This window comes from Salmo salar, chromosome 03 (genome assembly GCF_965601325.2).
Source record: "Salmo salar chromosome 03, fSalSal1, whole genome shotgun sequence".
Taxonomy (NCBI): domain Eukaryota; kingdom Metazoa; phylum Chordata; class Actinopteri; order Salmoniformes; family Salmonidae; genus Salmo; species Salmo salar.
The window spans coordinates 79,043,951-79,067,282 of record NC_138293.1 but is presented as its reverse complement, the minus strand read 5'-3'; the positions used below and the strand labels follow the sequence as shown (position 1 = coordinate 79,067,282).

The following is a 23,332-nucleotide window of genomic DNA, read 5'->3' as shown; positions in this document are numbered from 1 at the left end:
CGACTGTTGACTGGCGGGCAACTCCGACGACTGTTGACTGGCGGGCAGCACTGATGACGACTGTTGACTGGCGGGCAGCTCTGATGACGACTGTTGACTGGCGGGCAGCTCTGATGACGACTGTTGACTGGCGGGCAGCTCTGATGACGACTGTTGACTGGCGGGCAGCTCTGATGACGACTGTTGACTGGCGGGCAGCTCTGATGACGACTGTTGACTGGCGGGCAGCTCTGATGACGACTGTTGACTGGCGGGCAGCTCCGGTGACTGTTGACTGGCGTGGCTGGGTTTACGCACTTGAAGGCTAGTGCGGGGAGCGGGAACAGGACGAGTCGGACTGGGTTGACGCACTCTCGGGTCCGCACGAGAGACAGGAGCTGGAAACCCAGGGCTATGGAGGCGCACAGTCGGTCTTGATCTTACCTCCTGCACAACCCGTCTTGGCTGGATGGAACTAGTAGCCCTGTACGAGCGGGGTGCTGGTACAGGGCAGACTGGGCTGTGCAGGGCCTGATGGTAGCCGTGCGTAGAGCGGGAGTTGGGTAGCCTGGTCCTCGGAGGCGTACCGGCGACCAGATGCGCTGCGCAGGCATCCTCCTACCAGGCTGGATGCCCGCTCTAGCACGGCACCTGCGAGGGGCTGGAACAACGCGCACCGGACTGTGCGTGCGTATGGGTGAGATAGTGCGCTCCTCAGCGAAACATGGCGCTCTCCACCCCATACGCTCCTCCATATAACCACGGGTAGCTGGCTTCCGGCTCTTCCTATGCCTAGCCAAACTACCCGTGTGCCCCCCCCAAAAAAATTATTGGGGGTGCCTCTCGTGCTTCACCCTCAGCGCGTACATGGCCTCGTACCTCCGCCTCTCTGCCTTGGCTGCCTCAATTTCCCACTGCGGGCGGCGATAATCCCCAGCCTGGTGCCAAGGTCCGGCCCCGTCCAGTACTTCCTCCCAGGTCCACTTCTCCCGCCAGTCCAACTCGAAGTCCCTCTGCTCCTTCTTCTGCTGCTTGGTCCATAGTTGGTGGGTGATTCTGTCACGCTTGTCGTTGGAAATGGAGGACCAAAACGCAGCAGGTATGTGTATGCTCATCTTGCTTTTTAATAAATACAAAATGAACACCAAAATAACAAAGAACGAACGATCGACAAAAAACAGTCTGGTAAGGCACAAGGCTAAACACAGAATAATCACCCACAAATAACAAACACAAACACACCCTCATATATGGGACTCTCAATCAAAGGCAGATAGACAACACCTGCCTTCAACTGAGAGTCCCAACCCCAATTAACCAAACATAGAAACAGACATACTAGACAAAATCATAAAATACCTGAAAACCAAACAGTGCCCAAAAACCCCGGAATACTTAAACCAAATGCCCCTTCAACAAAACACACCACCCCGAACCACATAAAACGAATACCCTCTGCCACGTCCTGACCAAACTACAATACCAATTAACCTTATACTGGTCAGGACGTGACAGTTTTGTCTTGTTCCCTGCACACCTGGTTTTCATTCCCCAATCACACTACATGTATTTATTCCCTGTTCCCCCTCATGTCTTTGTGTGAAATTGTTTTGTGTTACGTGTCAATTTTGACGCGATAGACTGGTGTTCGTTTGTTCCGTGTTTTATTCACGAGGTATGTTTATTTGTTTGAACATAATTATTGTGACTGTTTGCGCTTTTGCATATTGGCTGGAGGTTTCGACGCAGTGGCGTCCGTCTGTTGGTTTCTCCTGCCTCAATAAATTGTGCGCCTGTTCACAACTCTCTGCTCTCCTGCACCTGACTCCGCTCCTAGTATGCACACCATTGACAATTAAAAAAAAGAATGAAAGAAAAGCGTTGCAAATTTGAATTTTGGAAAGTTAGTTTGGGAGAGTTGGAAAAATGATTGTTATCGATCAATAATGACAAACCTCCTGGCATTGACAACTTAGATAGAAAGCTACTGAGGATGGTAGCTGACTCTATAGCCACTCCTATCTGTCATATCTTTAATCTGAGCCCTAGAAGAATTCTTTGTCCTCAGTCCTGGAGGGAAGAACAAAGTAATTACGCTACCCAAGAGTGGTAAAGTGGCCTTTACTGGTTCTAACAGTAGACCTATACGCTTGCTGCCAGCTCTTAGCAAACTGTTGGAAAAAATTGTGTTTGACCAAATACAATGCTATTTCTCTGTAAACAAATGATCAACAGACTTTCAGCATGCTTATAGAGAAGGGCACTCAACATGTACTGCACTGACACAAATGACTGATGATTGGTTGAAAGTAATTTATAATAAGAAGATTGTGGGCGCTGTACTGTTAGATTTCAGTGCAGCCTTTGATATTATTGTCCATATCCTTTTGTTGAAAAAACATATATGTTTTAGCTTTTCAACCTCTGCCATATCCTGGATTCAGAACTATCTTTCAAATCGAACTCAAAGGGTTTTCTTTAATGGAAGCTTCTCTAATGTCAAACATATAAAGTGTGGTGTACCGCAGGGCAGCTCTCTAGGCCCTCTACTCTTTTCTATTTTTACCAATGACCTGCCATTGGCATTAAACAAAGCATGTGTGTCCATGTATGCTGATGATTCAACCGTATACGCATCAGTAACCACAGCTAATGAAGTCACTGAACAAAGAGTTGCAGTCTGTTTTGGAATGGGTGGCCAGTAATAAACTGGTCCTGAACATCTCTAAAACTAAGAGCATTTTATTTGGTACAAATCATTCCCTAAGTTCTAGACCTCAGCTGAAACTGGTAATGAATGGTGTGGCTGTTGAACAAGTTGAGGAGACTAAATTACTTGGCAATACCTTAGATTGTAAACTGTCATGGTCCAAACATATAGATTCAGTGATTGTAAAGATGGAGAGAGGTCTGTCCGTAATAAAGAGATGCTCTGCTGTTTTGACACCACACTCCAAAAAGCAAGTTCTGTAGGCTCTAGTTTTGTCTCATCTTGATCGTCCAGTCGTGTGGTCGAGTGCTGCAAGGAAGGACCTAGTTAAGCTGCGGCTGACCCAGAACAGAGCGACACGTCCTGCTCTTCATTGTAATCAGAGGGATGATAAAAATACTACACATATGCCAGTCTCTCTTGACTAAGAGTTGAGGAGAGACTGACTGCATAACTTCTTATTTTTATTAAGAAACATTAATGTGTGGAAAATCCCAAATTGTTTGCATAGTCAATTTCACACAGCTCTGACACACACACTTACCCCACCAGACATGCCCCCTGGGGTCTTTTCACAGTCCCCAAACTCAGAACAAATTCAAGAAAGCGTACAGTATTATATAGAGCCATTATTGCATGGAACTCCGTTCCATCTCATATTACTCAAATAAAAAGCTAACCTGGTTTAAAAAAACAGATAAAGCAACACCTCACGGCACAACGCCTCTCCCCTATTTGACCTAGATAGTTTGTGTGTCTGTATTGATATGTAGGCTACGTGTGCCTTTAATTTTTTTTTATGTTGTTCTGTCCTTGAGTTGTTTTAGTCCATTAATGTTCTGTATTATGTCATGTTTCATGTTTTGTGTTGACCCCAGGAAGAGTAGCTGCTGCTTTTGCAACAGCTAATGGGGATCCTAATAAAATAACAAAAATATCAAAAAGCCTGACCTAGCCTGCTCTATCCAGATCTAGCCTGATCTAGCCTGATCTAGCCTCTACCAGGCTAACAAATCACAAGACAAACAGTCACAGACTTGAAGCTGTTTTTCATAGCAGAACACAACCCTGGTTTATTAAGATAGGAGTGTTTAGTGAGGGTTAGAGACCAAGGTTGTGTTCAGCAGGTACTGAACCTCCGGGAAAGTTTTTGAAACCAACAAAGGAAAGTGTGTGTTCTTAGTGGACAAGTTCAGGTGGTAATACCTCCATTTCAAAATGTTTTCTCCCATTTGGGTCTACTGAACATGCCCCAGGTCAGCAATGTCTAAGTTAAGTAAAAATTATGTAGTGACGTAACAGTTCTATAAAAATCTCTAAAGCACTTTAGATCCAGACTTTGTTTGTCATACTGTCAGTCTCAGTCTCTCGTCAGACTGTCTTAGTATGATACCGAGTTCCCTTTGGGCCAGAACTAATGCAAGCTCACCCCAGCTACCTGTGTCACAGTTGATCAGTGATGTATCTACCAGGGAGACCGTAGACCTTACACTACTGGGGATGATTTAAGCACCTCTGAATATAGCACTATTCCATTGAGATCAGTTTAATGATCTGTGATTCTTAATGACATGTTTCTATGAGGGGTGATCCAAGCAAGCAAGAGACAAACAAAGGGTGAATTTATACCGGGTGAAACCTGGGTCAGTGATAAGTGAGTCTTGAATTTACTTTGATCTGTGCACGTAGATAAGAGCATGCTATGATAGCCAGGATCCATTCACTTTTACTGTGTTTTGGTCCCCAATGCTAATGTTAGCTTGTGAATAGTGGGTGTGGCCATAGATGCAAACCCAGAGAGGGGATAGCTAATCCCGGCCAAGGGACTAGTTTTAAGGAAGTCTGTATTTTCTGAAGAAAAAAAAATCACAGGGATAAACAAAAATGAGTAGCTAAGAGAATGGTACAAGATGTCTCTGTGAGCACTCGTAATGAGCTTTTAGAAAGCAGAAATGGTGATATTCAAGCAGCGTTGCCTCCTGCCATAGGCTATATCTGAAGTTTATAACCCAGCCCCTGGAGGAGATAAAACAACTGGCTTTAGTGGTGACTACCACCTAGTGAACAGCAGATGGAAGCCATTTTAGCTCAGTAGGGGAGAAATGGGATAATGTTAGATAATGGCTGATTCTAGTTGGGTAATGTGACACTTTATTTTAAGCAGATCCTGTTAATAAGAGATGGCGTCGGTCGTAATGTGTTTGAGTGTTAGCTTCAGCTAGCTAGCTAACATCTGTCAGGGGCTTCTCCATGTAACACCACTACTCTCAGTCTTGACAGTGTGTAACACCACCCTGGCAGGTGATTTTTCACCTCCTTCTCAAGATGTAACTATAGCAGACTGATTGTCTCCACACACACACACACACACACACACACACACACACACACACACACACACACACACACACACACACACACACACACACACACACACACACACACACACACACACACACACACACACACACACACACACACACACACACCTCTTTAATCACCTTGGTGTTAATTACCTGCCTGATGCCCTTGGGGAGACGACCCAGGGCCCTGTGTTAATGAGAGAGGGATCGATAGCAGCGGAGGAGAGGAGATCCGTTCTGCCTTACCTCCGTCTTCCCTACACTCCTTCCTTCTCATTGCCTGTTCTCCCTGCCTGCTCTCTTTCACTCACTCTCTACCTCGCTCTCTTTCTCTCTCTCTCTCTTTTTCTATGGGAATGATGTGGTCTGGTCCAAACCTTATTTAGGAAAAGGAGTCATGTCATTCCAGCCCAACCAGATCTAATAACCACACTTCATTTCTTAATGTAGTAGAGGTATTAATATCAGTGTACCCCAGCCAGAAACAACCCCTAGCCACTTGTAGAGATCAGAAAGGATATGAGAGGTGTATGCAATATGGTCAAACTCCATCCAAGCATATTAGAGTGAAAGGTTTAGCTACTTCCATATTGCATGATGTCAAATCCTTTCATATCTACATGAGGTGCCTAGGCAGTTGTGGTTATGGGCCTAGGGGCTGTTTCTAGACCAAGGCGGTATTCATAGTGTCTCAGAATATGAGTACTAATCGAGGATCAGTTTATCCTTTTAGATCCTAATGAATAAAACAGAGGGACTCATTATGAATACAGTCTTTTCCCAGAGCACTCTCCGTGGTCCTGAAAGCCCACACTGTCCACATTATGTACAGAGATATAGCTACTGTTTGAAGATCATCATCTCATTTGATTGTTTGCAGCTGCCATCATCTACATAATAACCCTTTGTAGAACAGCTTGTTGAAAAACAGATAAAAATGCTTGTTCATTTTCTGTTCAGTTTCTCCCACTGAACATGTAAACAGTGCCTCTAATCCTAGCCATAATCATTCATCTCTGTTTGTCTGCACTCATCATACATAGGAGCTATATGTGTGTATGTGTGTGTGTGTGTCTGTCTGGGTGTGTGTGTATGTGTGTGTGTGTGTCTGTGTGTGTGTTTGTGTCTGTCTGTGTGTGTCTGTGTGTGTGTGTGTGTGTCTGTGTATGTGTGTGTGTGTGTGTCTGTCTGTCTGTGTGTGTCTGTGTGTGTGTGTGTCTGTGTGTGTGTCTGTGTGTGTGTGTTTGTGTATGTGTGTGTGTCTGTCTGGGTGTGTGTGTGTCTGTCTGGGTGTGTATGTGTGTGTGTGTCTGTCTGGGTGTGTGTGTGTGTCTGTCTGGGTGTGTATGTGTGTGTGTGTTTGTGTATGTGTGTGTGTGTCTGTCTGGGTGTGTGTGTGTGTGTCTGTCTGGGTGTGTCTGTGTGTGTGTGTTTGTGTATGTGTGTGTGTCTGTCTGGGTGTGTGTGTGTGTGTCTGTCTGGGTGTGTTTGTGTGTGTGTGTGTTCGTGTATGTGTGTGTGTGTCTGTCTGGGTGTGTGTGTGTGTGTCTGTCTGGGTGTGTATGTGTGTGTGTGTTTGTACCTGTGGTAGGGCTTGGACCACCGTATCCAGCAGAGCTCTCATTCCTTTAGCCATCTTCAGCAGCTTCAGAACTGGGATGGAGAGAATAGATGGAGAGAGAGAGAGAGAGAGAGAGAGGCAGAAAGACAGAAACAGAGAAAAAGGTTATGATGAGGGCTGGGGAGAGGAGAAGTGCAGGGGGAGATTATAAATGCTGGGCATTTAGGGAATTCCCTCTGGTTCAATTCTGGACTAAACGGGAAACATCCAGCCTCCGAAAGGTCACAGCTAAATTTATACCCAGCACACACACTCTCATAGACGCGGCCATACACACACACACTCTCACAGATACGGTCATACACACACACTCTCACAGACACTGTCATACACACACACACACTCTCGCTCTCTCATGGCCCTCTCACTGGCCCAACCATTAGTCATGAGCTGTAGCTTTGGTAGGATTAATGATGAAGCATTGGTCATCTGCTGTACACTGGGTCTGTACACTGGGTCTATACACTGGGTCTGTACACTGGGTCTGTACACTGGGTCTGCACACTGGGTCTGCACACTGGGTCTGCACACTGGGTCTGAACACTGGGTCTGAACACTGGGTCTGAACACTGGGTCTGCACACTGGGTCTGCACACTGGGTCTGCACACTGGGTCTGCACACTGGGTCTGCACACTGGGTGTGTGCATGCTATCCATAGATTCCAGAGGGGGGTGAGTAGGAAAGGTGTTGTACTGTGTGTGTATGTGTCTATGTGTCTGTGTGTGTGTGTGTGTGTGTGTGTGTGTGTCTGTCTGTGTGTTCCAGAGTGCGACTAAACACACATGCACCTCTCTCCCTCCTTCTCCCTCCTCTTTCTCCCTCCCTCCCTCCCTCCCTCCCTCCCTCCCTCCCTCCCTCCCTCCCTCCCTCCCTCCCTCCCTCCCTCCCTCCCTCCCTCCCTCCCTCCCTCGTTACCTCGTGCGATCCTCAACACCCTCATGATGCGTATGATGGTAGGGTTGATGGGGAGAGAAGCGCTGTAGTCAATCTCCTCCAGAGTGATGCCCATCACTGACAGCAACACGATGGCCAGATCCAACTGGTTCCACCTACACACAGAGTCAGAGAGCAAAGGGTCGTCACACTGGAGGACATGTTCCATCAGGGTCATTCATGTACTGTACAGGCATGTGTGTGTGTGGTGTGTGTGGTGTGTGTGGTGTGTGTGGTGTGTGTGTGTGTGTGTGGTGTGTGTGTACTGTATGTGTGCCCAGTAACCCAGTCTGTTTCCACCTGCCTGCATCTCCACTATGACCCAGTTTAAGACACACTGAGAAAACTCAGATCCCTAAATCTGAGTGTGCAGAGAGACTGTCCTGCCAGATGTCACTGATGTCATAGAAAAGAGACAAGGTGCTGCCCAATCACACATCTCTCTCTCTATCCCCTGTACTCCCTCTTCCCTTTTCTCTCGCTCTCTCTCTCTCTCCATCATTTACCTCTTTCTCATTTATTTGATCTCTCTCTCTTCCAACCCCCCCTTTTCTCTTCTACCCCCCCCCCTCTCCCTTGCTTTCCCTCTCTACCCCCTGTACTTTCCCTTCCTTTTTCTCTCTCCATCCTTTACCTCTTTCTCATTTATTTTATCTCCTCTCTCTCTTCCAACCCTCCCCCCTTTTCTATTCTACCCCCCCTCCCCTCCCCCCCTCTCTCTTTCTCTGCTTCCATCATAGAAAATGGGTCAGTACCATTAAAGCACCAGGTAAATGTTTGTGTTTTGTTCGCGTCAACATCTTCAACGTGTATGTGTTGTCAACAGCAGCAGCAGTTCAGCACCAGACATTCAGTACTGAGTCAATTAAATGAATAGATATCCAACATCAGCCACAATCTATCTGCTTCATCACTAACCCATTATGTTGAATGGGAAAACAATTAGAGAAAGAGAATGAGTAGGAATGGCTCTAGTGATGCTCCATGTATCTGTGAGTGGGTTGATCAGGGTCCTGTTAACAGTAATGTGGGTGTAATTGAATTAATAACAGTAATAATAGAATGGGAGAAATCACTGCTCCACCGTATTGCCCACAGTGTGGGTGAGATATTGGGCTGTATGGAGGCAGAGCGATTCTTCTGTGATTTCTGTTTCCTGATTGAGACCATGGGTCAGGGATGGGTCAGAGATGGGTCAGAGATGAGGATAGAGGAGTGTACTAACTATAGTTATTCTGCATCTGATGAAATGGACAATGATACATCTACACACAATGCAAGTATAGCAGATTAGCGTCATGAATATTGTTCTGTAGGCAGCTCTGCAGAGTGGTCACTAGCTGGCACAGCCTTTAAACCTAACCTTAAACCTAACCCTAACCTTTAAACCTAACCTTAACCCTAACCTTAACCCTAACCTTTAACCCTAACCTGTCAACCTAACCTGTAAACCTAACCTTAACCCTAAGCTGTCAACCTAACTTTAACCCTAACTTTAACTACCTACAGTACAGCAAACACTATGAATCATACAGTGAGATGACACACACAGTGTCCCCAGTGCAGCGTATTTAATTCAGTCACCTTTACTAGTACCATTTAGTATAGAGAGAGCATCCTGGTTATATTACAGCTATGGCATTACTACTGTGAATCACACAGAGTGAGACAACACACACAGTGTCTCCAATGTAGCAGTGTGGATAGTGTTTATTCAGTAGCTCAGCAGTATCTCTATTTGACTATACAGAGAGTATCCCAGCTATAGTTCAGCTATAGTAAAGCTATGACGCTACCAGGAAGTACCATTGAAGTCAGAATAACTATTTTCTAATGGAGTTGTGGTTAAGAAGGGCAGCTATGAATCATATACTCTGTATGAATCATACACACTGAGATGACTGACATGCGCAAACACACACACACACAGTGCAGCAGTGAATACAGTGTTTATTCAGTAAGTCAGTGTGGCCCTGTAACTACCTGTCTTTAAAGAAGCGTCGGAAGCCAAAGGCGGTGAGCTTCAGGAGGGTCTCCAGTACAAAGGTGGATGTGAAGAAATAGTTACAGTACTTCAACACTAGATCCAGAGACTGAGAGACAGAGAGAGAAGGAGGTGGTGGGAGGGAGGGGGAGAGAGAAAAGGAGGTGGTGAGAGGGAGGGGGAGAGCGAGAAGGAGGTGGTGAGAGGGAGGGGGAGAGAGAGAAGGAGGTGGGAGGGAGGGGGGGAGAGAGGAGGTGGTGAGAGGGAGGGGAGAGAGAGAAGGAGGTGGGAGGGAGGGGGAGAGAGAGAAGGAGGTGGGAGGGAGGGAGGGGAGAGAGAGAGGAGGTGGTGAGAGGGAGGAGAGAGAGAGAGAGAGAGAGAGAGAAAGAGGTGGGAGGAAGGAAAGAGAGAGAGAGGAGGTGGTGGGAGGGAGGAGAGAGAGAGAGAGAGGAGGTGAGAGAAGGAGGTGGTGGGAGGGAATAGAGAGAGAAGGAGGTGGTGAGAGGGAGGAGAGAGAGGTGGGAGGGAGGGGGAGAGAGGAGGTGGGAGGGGGGAGAGAGAGAGAAAGAAGGGCGGGGGAGAGAGAAAGAGGTTTGGGGAGGAGAAAGAGAAGGAGGTGGGAGGGAGGAGAAAGAGAGAGACGGAGGTGGGAGGGAGGGAGAGAGAAGGAGGTGGGAGGGAGGGGGAGAGAGAAGGAGATGGTGGGAGGGAGGAGAGAGAGATAGAGAAGGAGGTGAGAGGGAGGGGGAGAGAGAGGAGGTGGGAGGGAGGGGGAGAGAGACGGAGGGGGAGAGAGACGGAGGTGGGAGGAAGGGGAGAGAAGGAGGTGGGAGGGAGGAGAGAGAGAAGGAGGTGGGAGGGAGGAGAGAGAGAAGGAGGTGGGGGAGGGAGGGAGGGAGGGAGGGAGGGAGGGAGGGAGGGAGGGAGGGAGGGAGGGAGGGAGGGAGGGAGGGAGGGGAGGGGGAGAGGGGGAGAGAGAAGGAGATGGTGGGAGGGAGGAAAGAGAGATAGAGGAGGTGAGAGGGAGGGGGAGAGAGAGGAGGTGGGAGGGAGGGAGGGGGAGAGAGAGACGGAGGGGGAGAGAGAGACGGAGGTGGGAGGAAGGGGGAGAGAGAAGGAGATGGTGGGAGGGAGGAGAGAGAGATAGAGAGGAGGTGAGAGGGAGCGGGAGAGAGAGGAGGTAGGAAGGAGGGAGGGAGGGGAGGTGGGAAGGAGGGAGGGAGGGGGGGAGAGAAGGAGGTGGGAGGGGGAGAGAGAGGAGGTGGGAGGGAGGAGAGAGAGGAGGTGGGGTGGAGGGGGAGAGAGAGGAGGTGGGAGGGAGGGAGGGGGAGAAAGACAAGGAGGTGGGAGGGAGGGGAGAGAGAGAAGGAGGTGGGAGGGAAGGGGAGAGAGAGAGAAGGAGTCACATATGGTACTGTGTACTGTTGTTGTTTGTATGGTAAACTCAAATATGCCACACCCACACACACACACACCGCTCCCTCCAGTCTTACTCGTGGCTGGCTGTAGTGTTCCAGTGACATGGTGATGACGTTGATACAGATGATGAAGGTGATGAAGAGGTCCAGGTAGTAGGTGGTACACAGAGTGTGGATCCACAGGCGGAGGGGGCTGTAGCTGGCATAGTAGGGGATCTTCTGGGCATCTGGCAAGGGGAGTCAAACACAGGTCATAGTACTTTATACACAGTAATACTGTACACTATTCAAAAGCATTCCTGTGATGTCCTCCTGTCAAGAGTAATACTCATAAACAATTCACACAATCATTGATGATCTATCTCTGTCTGTTCTTCTCTCCCCCATCCCTCTCTCTCTCCCTCTCACCCCCCCTTTCTCTCTCTCACCCTTTCTCCCTCTCACCCTCCCTCCCTTGCTCGCTCTCACCCTCTCTCCCTTTCACCCTCTCACCCTCTCATCCTCCCTCCCTCCCTCCCTTTCTCCCTCTCACACCCTCCCTCCCTTTCACCCTCACCCTCTCTCCCCCTCCCTTTCTTCCTCTCATCCTCCCTCCCTCTCACACCCTCCCTCCCTTTCACCCTCTCCCTCCATCCCTTTCTCCCTCTCACCCTCTTTCTCCCTCACCCTCCCTCCATCCCTTTCTCCCTCACACTATCTCTTCCCGTCTCTCCCTTACCCCTCCTCTTCTTCTCCATGCGTCTCCGTCGTTTATCCTCTCTCCTTTTAGCCTCTTCCACTTCCTGGTTCTGACGGCACTTGTGGAAGTTCTCCACCACCACGCCCACAAACATGTTGAGAACGAAGAAACTGACAATGAGGAGGAAGGAGATGAAGTAGAGGAGCATCCATGGACTGTTGTTGATCACTGGCTAGAGGAGAGAGAGGGAGAGAGAGAGGGAGGGAAGGATGGAGAGAGGGGGGATGAGAGGGAGGGAGGCAGGGAGGGGAGAGGGGGAGGGAGAGATGGGGAGAGGGAGGGGGGATAAGGAGGGAGAGAGGAGTGGTGCATGTGAGTGTTTAGTCGAAGGAGGAGAGGGAGAGGGAGAGGAGGAATTGAGTATGCTCTGATAGATCAGTCAGCCAACACAACTGAAAAAATAATACATCTATAGAAATATAATGGATAGACTTGATGATCACTATTAGACTAGTTACCTGTTGGTCCACCCCTACAGCATCCAGGCCATGGTACATGATGTTGACCCAGCCGTCCTTCGAAGCCAGCACAAACAGTGACATCAGAGCCTGCGGTACAGAACGCACACACATATACACACACACACACACAGAACACACCCACACACATTCAGAAATGCAGACGTACACAGACAGACAGAACACACATGAACGACATGAAATATAAACATACATATAAAGACAAAATCACACAGACAAAACATCAGTTCAGTATTTCATACAGGTCCATTCACCATGTCCATCAGTTCAGTATTTCATACAGGTCCATTCACCATGTCCATCAGTTCAGTATTTCATACTGGTCCATTCACCATGTCCATCAGTTTGACACCTCGTCTGAAATTGATACTGGGAGAAATCCTCACCTGTCCCAGGTTGTCAAAGTTGTACTTGTGATGGACCCATTTGTAGTTGGCCTGCAGACAGTCAGACTTGTTGGTGATGTTCTTGACATCGGGGCCAAAGCAGTAGAAGAACTTCCCTTTGAACAGCTGTCAGGGAACAATGGACAGAGCCACTTCAGATGTCTTGTTGTTGCCATAGAAGTGGTTTCTTTCATATGTCATTATCAAAGGACAGACACACTTGATGGGAATAATATAGAGGTGGTCATTACATAGATGGTCAAGAGTGATGTAGGGAATTGAGAGAGAGGAAGAGGAAGACAGGTGGCAAAGATTGATAAAGAAATAGAAGTGACAGAGACAGAGGGACAGACAAAACAGTAGGAGGAAGGTGAGGAAACAGAGATACAGAAAGACAGGGTATATGTGGGTAGGAGAAAGACAGGGTATATGTGGGTCGGAGAAAGACAGGGTATATGTGGGTCGGAGAAAGACAGGGTATATGTGGGTCGGAGAAAGAGGTATATGTTGGAGGAGAAAGACAGGGTATATGTTGGAGGAGAAAGACAGGGTATATGTTGGAGGATAAAGACAGGGTATATGTTGGAGGATAAAGACAGGGTATATGTTGGAGGAGAAAGACAGGGTATATATATTGGAGGAGAAAGACAGGGTATATGTTGGAGGATAAAGACAGGGTATATGTTGGAGGAGAAAGACAGGGTATATATATTGGAGGATAAAGACATGGTATATGTTGGAGGATAAAGAGGGTATATGTTGGAGGATAAAGACATGGTATATGTTGGAGGATAAAGAGGGTATATGTTGGAGGATAAAGACAAGGTATATGTTGAAGGATAAAGACAAGGTATATGTTGGAGGATAAAGAGGGTATATGTTGGAGGATAAAGAGGGTATATGTTGGAGGATAAAGAGGGTATATGTTGGAGGAGAAAGACAAGGTATATGTTGGAGGATAAAGAGGGTATATGTTGGAGGAGAAAGACAAGGTATATGTTGGAGGAGAAAGACAAGGTATATGTTGGAGGATAAAGACAAGGTATATGTATGTTGGAGGATAAAGAGGGTATATGTTGGAGGAGAAAGACAAGGTATATGTTGGAATATAAAGACAAGGTATATGTTGGAGGAGAAAGACAAGGTATATGTTGGAGGATAAAGAGGGTATATGTTGGAGGAGAAAGACAGGGTATATGTTGGAGGAGAAAGACAGGGTATATGTTGGAGGAGAAAGACAAGGTATATGTTGGAGGATAAAGAGGGTATATGTTGGAATATAAAGACAAGGTATATGTTGGAGGAGAAAGACAAGGTATATGTTGGAGGATAAAGAGGGTATATGTTGGAGGAGAAAGACAGGGTATATGTTGGAGGAGAAAGACAGGGTATATGTTGGAGGAGAAAGACAAGGTATATGTTGGAATATAAAGACAAGGTATATGTTGGAGGAGAAAGACAAGGTATATGTTGGAGGAGAAAGAGGGTATATGTTGGAGGAGAAAGACAAGGTATAGGTTGGAGGATAAAGAGGGTATATGTTGGAGGAGAAAGACAAGGTATATGTTGGAGGATAAAGAGGATATATGTTGGAGGATAAAGACAGGGTATATGTTGGAGGAGAAAGACAAGGTATATGTTGGAGGATAAAGAGGGTATATGTTGGAAGATAAAGACAAGGTATATTGGTCGGAGAAAGACAGGGTATATGTTGGAGGAGGAAGACAGGGAAAGTGAAATATTGATAAAATGAAGGAATAAGGAAAACAGAGCAAGAAAGATGGAGAGACAAGTACTCCAATGATAACAGCCCTTACCTGCACCCCCAGGATACCAAATATGATGAAGAAAGCACAGCAGATAAGGACAATGTTTCCTATAGGTTTCAGAGATGTTATTAGAGTCTCCACTACCAGCTTCAGACCTGGGGCTCGACTGATCACCCTGTAGAAAGAGAAACAGAGAGGGAGCGGGAGAGGAATAGGGTGAGAGAGATGAAGGGAGAGAGAGAAGGAGGGATGGAGAAAGAGAGAGAGAGCGAGAGATGGAGGGAGAGAGATTGAGATAGGGAAAAAGAGGGAGGGAGAGAGATGGAGGGTTAGAGAGAGGGAGTGATGGAGAGAGAGGGAGAGGTAGGGAGAGAGAGGGAGAGCACGAGAGAGATGGAGGATTAGAGAGAGGGAGAGCACGAGAGAGAGAGAGAGAGAGAGAGAGAGAAAGAGCGGCAGAAAGAGAGGGATGGAGAGTTAGTAAGAGGAGTGCTTACCAAAATATAGTATTTGCAGCTGACTCAGAGAGGGTGTATACAAATCTATATTTCAAAGGTGTCATTTTTCTGGTCTTTCAGGTATAAGGGAAAGTGAACTCCAGAAAGAGTAGCCACTGCATGAGGAACAGCTAATGGGGATCCTAACAAACTAAACTGACCCCAAATCACCAAAGAAACAATACTGCACAACTAGTCTGTTTTCACCACTATGGGACAAGGTCATTATGTGAACCTCCCTGTAGTATGTCCTCCCTACCTGAGGGGGTGCAGTGTGTCTGTAGTATGTCCTCCCTACCTGAGGGGGTGCAGTGTGTCTGTAGTATGTCCTCCCTACCTGAGGGGGTGCAGTGTGTCTGTAGTATGTCCTACCTACCTGAGGGGGTACAGTGTGTCTGTAGTGTGTCCTCCCTACCTGAGGGGGTGCAGTGTGTCTGTAGTGTGTCCTCCCTACCTGAGGGGATGCAGTGTGTCTGTAGTATGTCCTGCCTACCTGAGGGGGTGCAGTGTGTCTGTAGTATGTCCTCCCTACCTGAGGGGGTACAGTGTGTCTGTAGTATGTCCTCCCTACCTGAGGGGGTGCAATGTGTCTGTAGTATGTCCTCCCTACCTGAGGGGGTGAAGTGTGTCTGTAGTATTTGCAGCTGACTCAGAGAGGGTGTATACAAATCTATGATGCAGTGTGTCTGTAGTATGTCCTCCCTACCTGAGGGGGTACAGTGTGTCTGTAGTATGTCCTCCCTACCTGAGGGGGTGCAGTGTGTCTGTAGCATGTCCTACCTACCTGAGGGGGTGCAGTGTGTCTGTAGTATGTCCTCCCTACCTGAGGGGGTACAGTGTGTCTGTAGTATGTCCTCCCTACCTGAGGGGGTGCAGTGTGTCTGTAGTATGTCCTCCCTACCTGAGGGGGTGCAGTGTGTCTGTAGTATGACCTACCTACCTGAGGGGGTGAAGTGTGTCTGTAGTATTTGCAGCTGACTCAGAGAGGGTGTATACAAATCTATGATGCAGTGTGTCTGTAGTATGTCCTCCCTACCTGAGGGGGTACAGTGTGTCTGTAGTATGTCCTCCCTACCTGAGGGGGTGCGGTGTGTCTGTAGCATGTCCTACCTACCTGAGGGGGTGCAGTGTGTCTGTAGTATGTCCTCCCTACCTGAGGGGGTGCAGTGTGTCTGTAGTATGACCTACCTACCTGAGGGGGTGAAGTGTGTCTGTAGTATGTCCTCCCTACCTGAGGGGGTGAAGTGTGTCTGTAGTATGTCCTGCCTACCTGAGAGGGCGCAGTGTGTCTGTAGTATGTCCTGCCTACCTGAGGGGGTGCAGTGTGTCTGTAGTATGTCCTACCTACCTGAGGGGGTGCAGTGTGTCTGTAGTATGTCCTCCCTACCTGAGGGGGTGCAGTGTGTCTGTAGTATGTCCTCCCTACCTGAGGGGGTGCAGTGTGTCTGTAGTATGTCCTACCTCCCTGAGGGGGTGCAGTGTGTCTGTAGTATGTCCTCCCTACCTGAGGGGGCGCAGTGTGTCTGTAGTATGTCCTCCCTACCTGAGGGGGTGCAGTGTGTCTGTAGTATGTCCTACCTACCTGAGGGGGTGCAGTGTGTCTGTAGTATGTCCTACCTACCTGAGGGGGCGCAGTGTGCGGAGCAATCGGAGAACCCTCAATACCCCCAGGATCTTAGCCCCGCCCGCCATTGACACCACAATGTCAATCAATGACACAAAGACCAGGAAGCCGTCCAACACGTTCCAGCTGCTTTTCAGGTATGCCTGTTCCCCTATATACAGGCCCATAGACACCACCTATAGGGAGGGGGGAGGGAGATAGAGAGGGGCAGGGACAGGGAGAGGGAGAGAGGTAGGTTATCAACAGGTACACCCAGTCACCTATATACAATCCCATAGTATATGAAGAATTGAAATTACCAGCATTACATTGAATAAAGTTGGTACAATTACAGAATTATTTTTGTTGCAAAAAAGAGCAAGAGTCCTGCATCATGTCAATGGGAGAGTTGTGCTAAAGTTCATGAGTTCCCCTTCACACATATCCCAGGTTAGGACACTGGTCCCAGATTGACTAGAGGTCTCAGACACATTACATGGTGCATGAGAAATGGAGATAATGAGAGATACAGAGAAGAGAAACAGAGGGAGGTAGAGAGGGAGAAGGACAGAGAGAGAGAGAGAGAGAGGGAGGGAGACCGAGAGAGAGGTAGAGAGGGAGAGAGAGGGGGAGAGAGAAGGAGGGAGTCGTCAGCAGCTGCAGGTCACAGGAGTCTTTGTGCTGAAATCTATAGACACTAATGAGACATGTGACAGAAAGTGACTCACACACACTATAGAACCGCCTGGAGGATAACTATAAACACACATGTACAAGCACAGACACATAAAAAGCACAAACACAAAAGCAGCCACACACACACACACACACACACACACACACACACACACACACACACACACACACACACACACACACACACACACACACACACACACACACACACACACCACACACACACACACACACACACACACACACACACACACACACACACCTGGATCATGAAATGGGCAACATCTCTGTGACACACACATCCACACCTGTTCATACACACACCTGCTCGTGCTAGCTAGAGCCCGCTGGCAGACACTGACATTAACTGTCACAGTCACACTGGCTGCTATTTATACACACACACCACACACACACACACACACACTCACACTAGCACAAGGAACTATCCATCACACACAAACAAACAGAGTAAACAGGGCATCTGACAGAGTTGTACAGTTCAAACTGCAGGTAGACACAGTAGGCTCTCTGACACAGAGTTGGACTAATGATGCAACACCGTGCCTTTGGGTTGTACACAGTTGGTGGAACATCATCATCCAGGTCCCCTTAACTTTCTTCTGTGATTCCTGCTACAAACCCACAACTATGTGTCATGGATGGCAAGCAGTGGCATATTGGTACAGTTAGATTGAGTGGTGCATTTTGGATGTGTGTGTGTACATTCAGGGGCAGTGGCTTCAGGAGATTGCAAGGCAGCAATGTGAATGAGTGATTACGAGGACATCGGATAAAAAAGACCCATGATTTAAATATTTAAATTAAGCAACACAGTCAGAGCAGAAATCCAATGCATATTATTTCCATGATTAATATTAGTATCATTATAGGCTCTGAATGACTGGCATTGAAGCCAAATTATCACTTAGCATGAGACTGACGAGAGTAGAAAAGACTGCTGCGTATATACGGTACTGTATGACCATAATGATCATCTAATATAATGATCCTACTGCCTAGCCCCAGACTGTACATTTAAACCTAATGACTGTACTGCCTATCCTCCTGAGAACCAGCAATTCATTTTGGTCCTCTCGAATGGACATTGGTTTTTGGGCCGTATCTCTAAGGCCATACATGTCACTGTGTTAGGTCCTGTTGTACCTTTGGGAGGACATTCTGGGCTTTTCAATGACATCACATGTGGGAGTGTCACTTTGATACTGTTTTATTTCTGGTTCCTCAAAATGGCTACCATCACAATTAGCACATTTTATGTTAAGTGTGTGTTATTGTGTAATTATCATTTTTGTGAGTTTGATATTCAAGTTGTTTCTAATTGGTAAATATCTCAGGAATAGTTTAGTGAGTTTTCAGAGCAGTGTAATATTCTTTTCACATTAAATAAGAGGTTGTTAATACATGTATTCTGCAGTGGACATCAGGATGTGACAACTAGGTTTTTAACCTAATGTCTCCATTTACATATAATAAAAAAATAAATACAAACATGTGACTTGTTTCAGGAAACTGAGTGTCACTACTTCATCGGAGAGGAATTTGAACGTAAACATTTATATTTGATCAAAATGTTTTTTTGGGGGCAGAAATACCTTCGGGAATATGTGAAATATCATGTGCCTTAATAACAAACTTGTATTCCATCCATAAATACAAATAAAATAGTTAAATTATGAGCCTAGTTGGTTTAGCCACGGAAAAAGACAGCAACCTTTTACCTAGCCATGATTGGCTGAGACAATGGATGGGCTGGACATGCTGGGGGATGAGTTTGGATTGGTCTGCCATGTAGCATGTTTCTGTCTATAACGTGAGTATGTGTTGATAGTCCTTTCTACCGGACCGTTTTTGAAAGATATAATGTTAGCCATCGAGAATGACAAAAGTTTTGCTACTTTCTCAACAACATTGATCCCCTGAATTTAGCAGGCGCTATCGACAGATCAGTTGGAAAAAGTGATGGGCTACATTCTGCACACGCCACGGTCAGTGTGAACTGGAGTGACTTGACAACGCTTGCCAAACAAGATGTAGCTACAAACAAAACAGAGTCAAATGGTTCCAGTCTGCCGTGAAGTGTTCATCCATGTAAGAGTCTAGCTACATTTTCAGATATTCTAAGTTTCTAATTTAGTCAGAAAGTCCTATTCATTGCAAACTAAAGCGTATTGTTAGCTAGCTAGCGAACGTTACGTGTATGATCTGTGTAGTAATATTATTTGAATCAGAAATCCATTTGCATTGCTAGTTATAGCAAGAGTGATCCCCTGATGTGTAAAAGTGACAGGCACTCAGTATGTGTATACTATATCCTACTATCTAACCCTAGGTATAAACTGAGGTCAAAATAACTCATGACATTAATGTATATACTGCCTATACTGACAAGAGCCCAGTGTGTACAGTACAGTGTATTAGGGTGATTGTTACATCTAAGCCTATAGCTATGGCCTGGGGAAACAGAGACAGAGACTAATGATTATACTCCATACTGCCTATACTGACAAGAGCCCAGTGCATCTGAATACATTGTATCTAAGTCTATAACCATGGCCTGGGGAGAGACAGATGTGATTATACAGCCTATACTGACAGAAGCCCAGAGTGTGTATACTGTAGAGTGGCAGGTAGACTAGTGGTAAGAGCATTAGGCCAGTAACTGAAAGGTCGCTAGTTTGGATATCCAACCCGACAAGATGAAAAATCATTTGATGTACCCTTGAGGAAGACACTTAACCCCAATTTTCTCCAGGGGAGCCGTACTACTATGGCTGACCCTGTAGAACAACACATTTCACTGCACTTTTATTACAGGCAATCTAGAGTAAGCCTATATCAGAACCCTCCGCAGAGAACAGAATGGAGGAATAGAGGGAGAGAGGGGAGGAGAGAGAGTGTGGAAAAGAATGAGAGAGAGAGAGAGAGGAAGCGAGAGAGAGAGACGGGGTGAAAGAGATTGACGGCAACTGAAAGATTGACGGCGAATTAATGTCATTGATTAATTGCTTGTCTTGAGTGCAATGGAGAGACTTCCAGGGAGAAAAGAGGGAGAGATTGAGGGAGGGAGGGATACATTTTTTTTGGCACCATTGATAGCCCATCTAACTACCTCATCCCCATACTGTTATTTATTTTTGCTCCTTTGCACCCCAGTATCTCTACTTGCACATTCATCTTCTGCACATCTATCACTCGAGTGTTTAATTGCTAAATTGTAATTCTTTCGCCACTATGGCCTATTTATTGCCTTACCTCCCTTATCCTACCTCATTTGCACACACTGTATATAGACTTTTTTTTCTTATTGTGTTATTGACTGTATGTTTGTTTATTCCATGTGTAACTCTGTTGTTGTTTGTGTCGCACTGCTTTGCTTTATCTTGGCCAGGTCGCAGTTGTAAATGAGAACTTGTTCTCAACTTGCTTACCTGGTTGAATAAAGGTGAAATAAATAAAAATAAATAAAGGTGAGCAACAAATACTGTATAAAATAATACAAATACTGAGCTATATTCTGGGAATCTTTATATAAAATGATATTATTTTATATTAATAGCTCAGAGAAAAACATTTAGCTTAACAAGTACTGTAATAAAAAAAATCTCAAAGATCGGCGTCAAAATGTTTGGCACCACTGTTTTCAGTGCTTTGTGCACCCTCCCCTTGCGAGGATAACGGCACTTAGCCTTTTTCTAGACTGTTTTATGAGATTGGAGAACACATCGGGAGGGATCTATCTTAGACCATTCCTCCATACAGAATCTTATTTCCAGATCCTTGATATTCTATGGTCTGCGCTCATGGACTGCTCTCTTTAATTCAAACCACAGGTTTTCAATGAGGTTCAAGTCCGGAGACTGAGCTGGCCATTGCAAAATGTTGATTTTGTGGTCAGTTAACCATTTCATTGTGGATTTTGATGTGTGCTTGGGGTCATTATCTTTCTGGAAGATCCATTTACAGCCAAGTTTCAGCTTCCTGGCAGCGGCAAACAGATTTTTGGCAAAAATGTCCTAGTTGACCTTAACAAGGGCCCCAGGACCAGAGGAAGCAAAATAGCCCCATAACAGCAAAGATCCACCACCATATTTTACAGTAGGTATGAGGTTATTTTCTGCATTTGAAGAGTTTATTTCCAAAACGCTATAAATCCACACATTTTTGACGTGTGTGTAAAATATTACTGTCCTCAGATTTGAAATTCATAGATTTTAGATGTGTATTACAACTGGTTGTGTTGAGAAACTCTATAGATCCATTGTTTAGCAGGAATGGAATGTTCTTATCCTGTATATTTAACATATAAATTCAACACATCATAAATCTAGCCTCATGCTACAGTGTTTGGTTAGAAATAGGCCTCATTCCAGATGTCACCCTATATAGTGTACTACTTTTGACCAGGGCCCAGATCTCATATTACTGCGTTGATTAATTTGATGCCACAAATGTATCATTTGTACAGTTATTTACTAGAAATGACATTTGTCACATTTGACTGTGTAAAACCTTGCAATGCTACTTTTTTCTCTGCGAGTGAGATGGATATCTCTAATTTTGCAACAAATGATGACTGTTTGTCTCTCTGAAATGAAAGCATATAGTGATAGGTTTCAAACAAATACATGTCTGTCATTTAACAACCCCATGCAATGATTAGATGGAGAAAAAAACCACACCAATCTCTTTAGTAAGTTCTTAAAACAACAAAAAAATGAAATTACCAACATTTCTGAAAATGGAAATATAGCGTTTTAGAATGAAACTCATATGCATCCTTCTTTCGGGGCCAAACCCACCACCGGTGTGATAAAGCAACGTTTAGAAGCCAATCACCATATAAGTTCAAAGATGAAAAAGCCTGGAAGGAGGAGAGGTGACTAGAAATGATTCGGTTGACCGTTTTATGTGTGGATAAATTGTCGGAGTAGAGGACCTTGTGCATTTCAGGTAAAATAGCAACTCAATGTTTATATCCCAGGACAAATTAGCTAGCAACAGCAAGCTAGCTAAATAGGACAAATTAGCTAGCAAGTGCAAGCTAACAAGCTAAATTGCCATAAATGTTTAATGCTTTTCGACCTGTCCCCGAATGAATGTCATTGGTTCAGAGTTTGTTTTGATATTTTAACCTGCGTGTCGTGATCGTGTTTGCTGTAGGGGGAGAAAATAAATGTATGCACGATGGCGCATGCGCGCAGGCGGTTTGGGTTCCGTGTTATTTTAAAATGGTTAAATCATTTTTTCCCCCTCAATCTACATACAACACCCCGTAATGAAAAAGCGAAAACATTTTTTTTTAACATTTTTGCAAATGTATTAAAAATAAAAAACAGAAATACCATATTTAAATAAGTATTCAGATCCTTTGATATGACACTCGAAATTGAGCTCAGGTGCATCATGTTTCCATTGATCATCCTTGAGATGTTTTTACAGCTTGATTGGAGTCCACTTGTGGTAAATTCAATTGATTGGACATGAATTGGAAAGGCACACACCTGTCTATATAAGGTCCCACAGTTGACAGTGCATGTCAGAGCAAAAACCAAGCCATAATTCTCTCAAAAATGAGAATTGTCCGTAGAGCTCCGAGACAGGATTGTGTTGAGGCACAGATCTGGGGAAGGGTACCAAAAAATGTCTGCAGCATTGAAGGTCCCCAAGAACACAGTGGCCTCCATTTTTAAATGGAATATGTTTGGAACCACCAAGACTCTTCCTAGAGCTGGCCGCCCTGCCAAACTGAGTAATCGGGGGAGAAGGGCCTTGATCAGGGAGGTGACCAAGAAACCAATGGTCACTCTGACAGAGCTCCAGAGTTCCTCTGTGGAGATGGGAGAACCTTCCAGAAGGACAACCATCTCTACAGCACTCCACCAATCAGGCCTTTATGGTAGAGTAGCCAGACGGAAACCACTCCTCAGTAAAATGCACATGACAGCCCGCTTGGAGTTTGCCAAAAGGCACCTAAAGGACTCAGACCATGAGAATCAAGATTCTGTGGTATGATGAAACCAAGATGAAACTCATTGACCTGAATGCCAAGCGTCACATCTGGAGGAAACCTGGCACCATCCCTATGGTGAAGCATGGTGGGGGCAGCATCATGCTGAGGGGATGTTTTTCA

General features: G+C 45.8%; 1 protein-coding gene across 1 annotated transcript in view; it reads right to left on the bottom strand.

Annotated features, from left to right (window-relative positions):
- LOC106606743 (voltage-dependent T-type calcium channel subunit alpha-1I-like) overlaps positions 1–23,332 on the bottom strand; it is a 143,023-nt gene that overhangs the window by 31,083 nt on the left and 88,608 nt on the right. The window contains exons 19-27 of the mRNA XM_045715479.2: positions 16,501–16,679; positions 14,431–14,557; positions 12,614–12,739; positions 12,207–12,296; positions 11,728–11,920; positions 11,085–11,236; positions 9,591–9,700; positions 7,590–7,723; positions 6,635–6,705 (exon numbers count right to left, since the gene is read on the bottom strand). Coding sequence (XP_045571435.2) covers positions 6,635–6,705; positions 7,590–7,723; positions 9,591–9,700; positions 11,085–11,236; positions 11,728–11,920; positions 12,207–12,296; positions 12,614–12,739; positions 14,431–14,557; positions 16,501–16,679 — 1,182 coding nt within the window. The remainder of the gene's footprint in view (positions 1–6,634; positions 6,706–7,589; positions 7,724–9,590; positions 9,701–11,084; positions 11,237–11,727; positions 11,921–12,206; positions 12,297–12,613; positions 12,740–14,430; positions 14,558–16,500; positions 16,680–23,332) is intronic.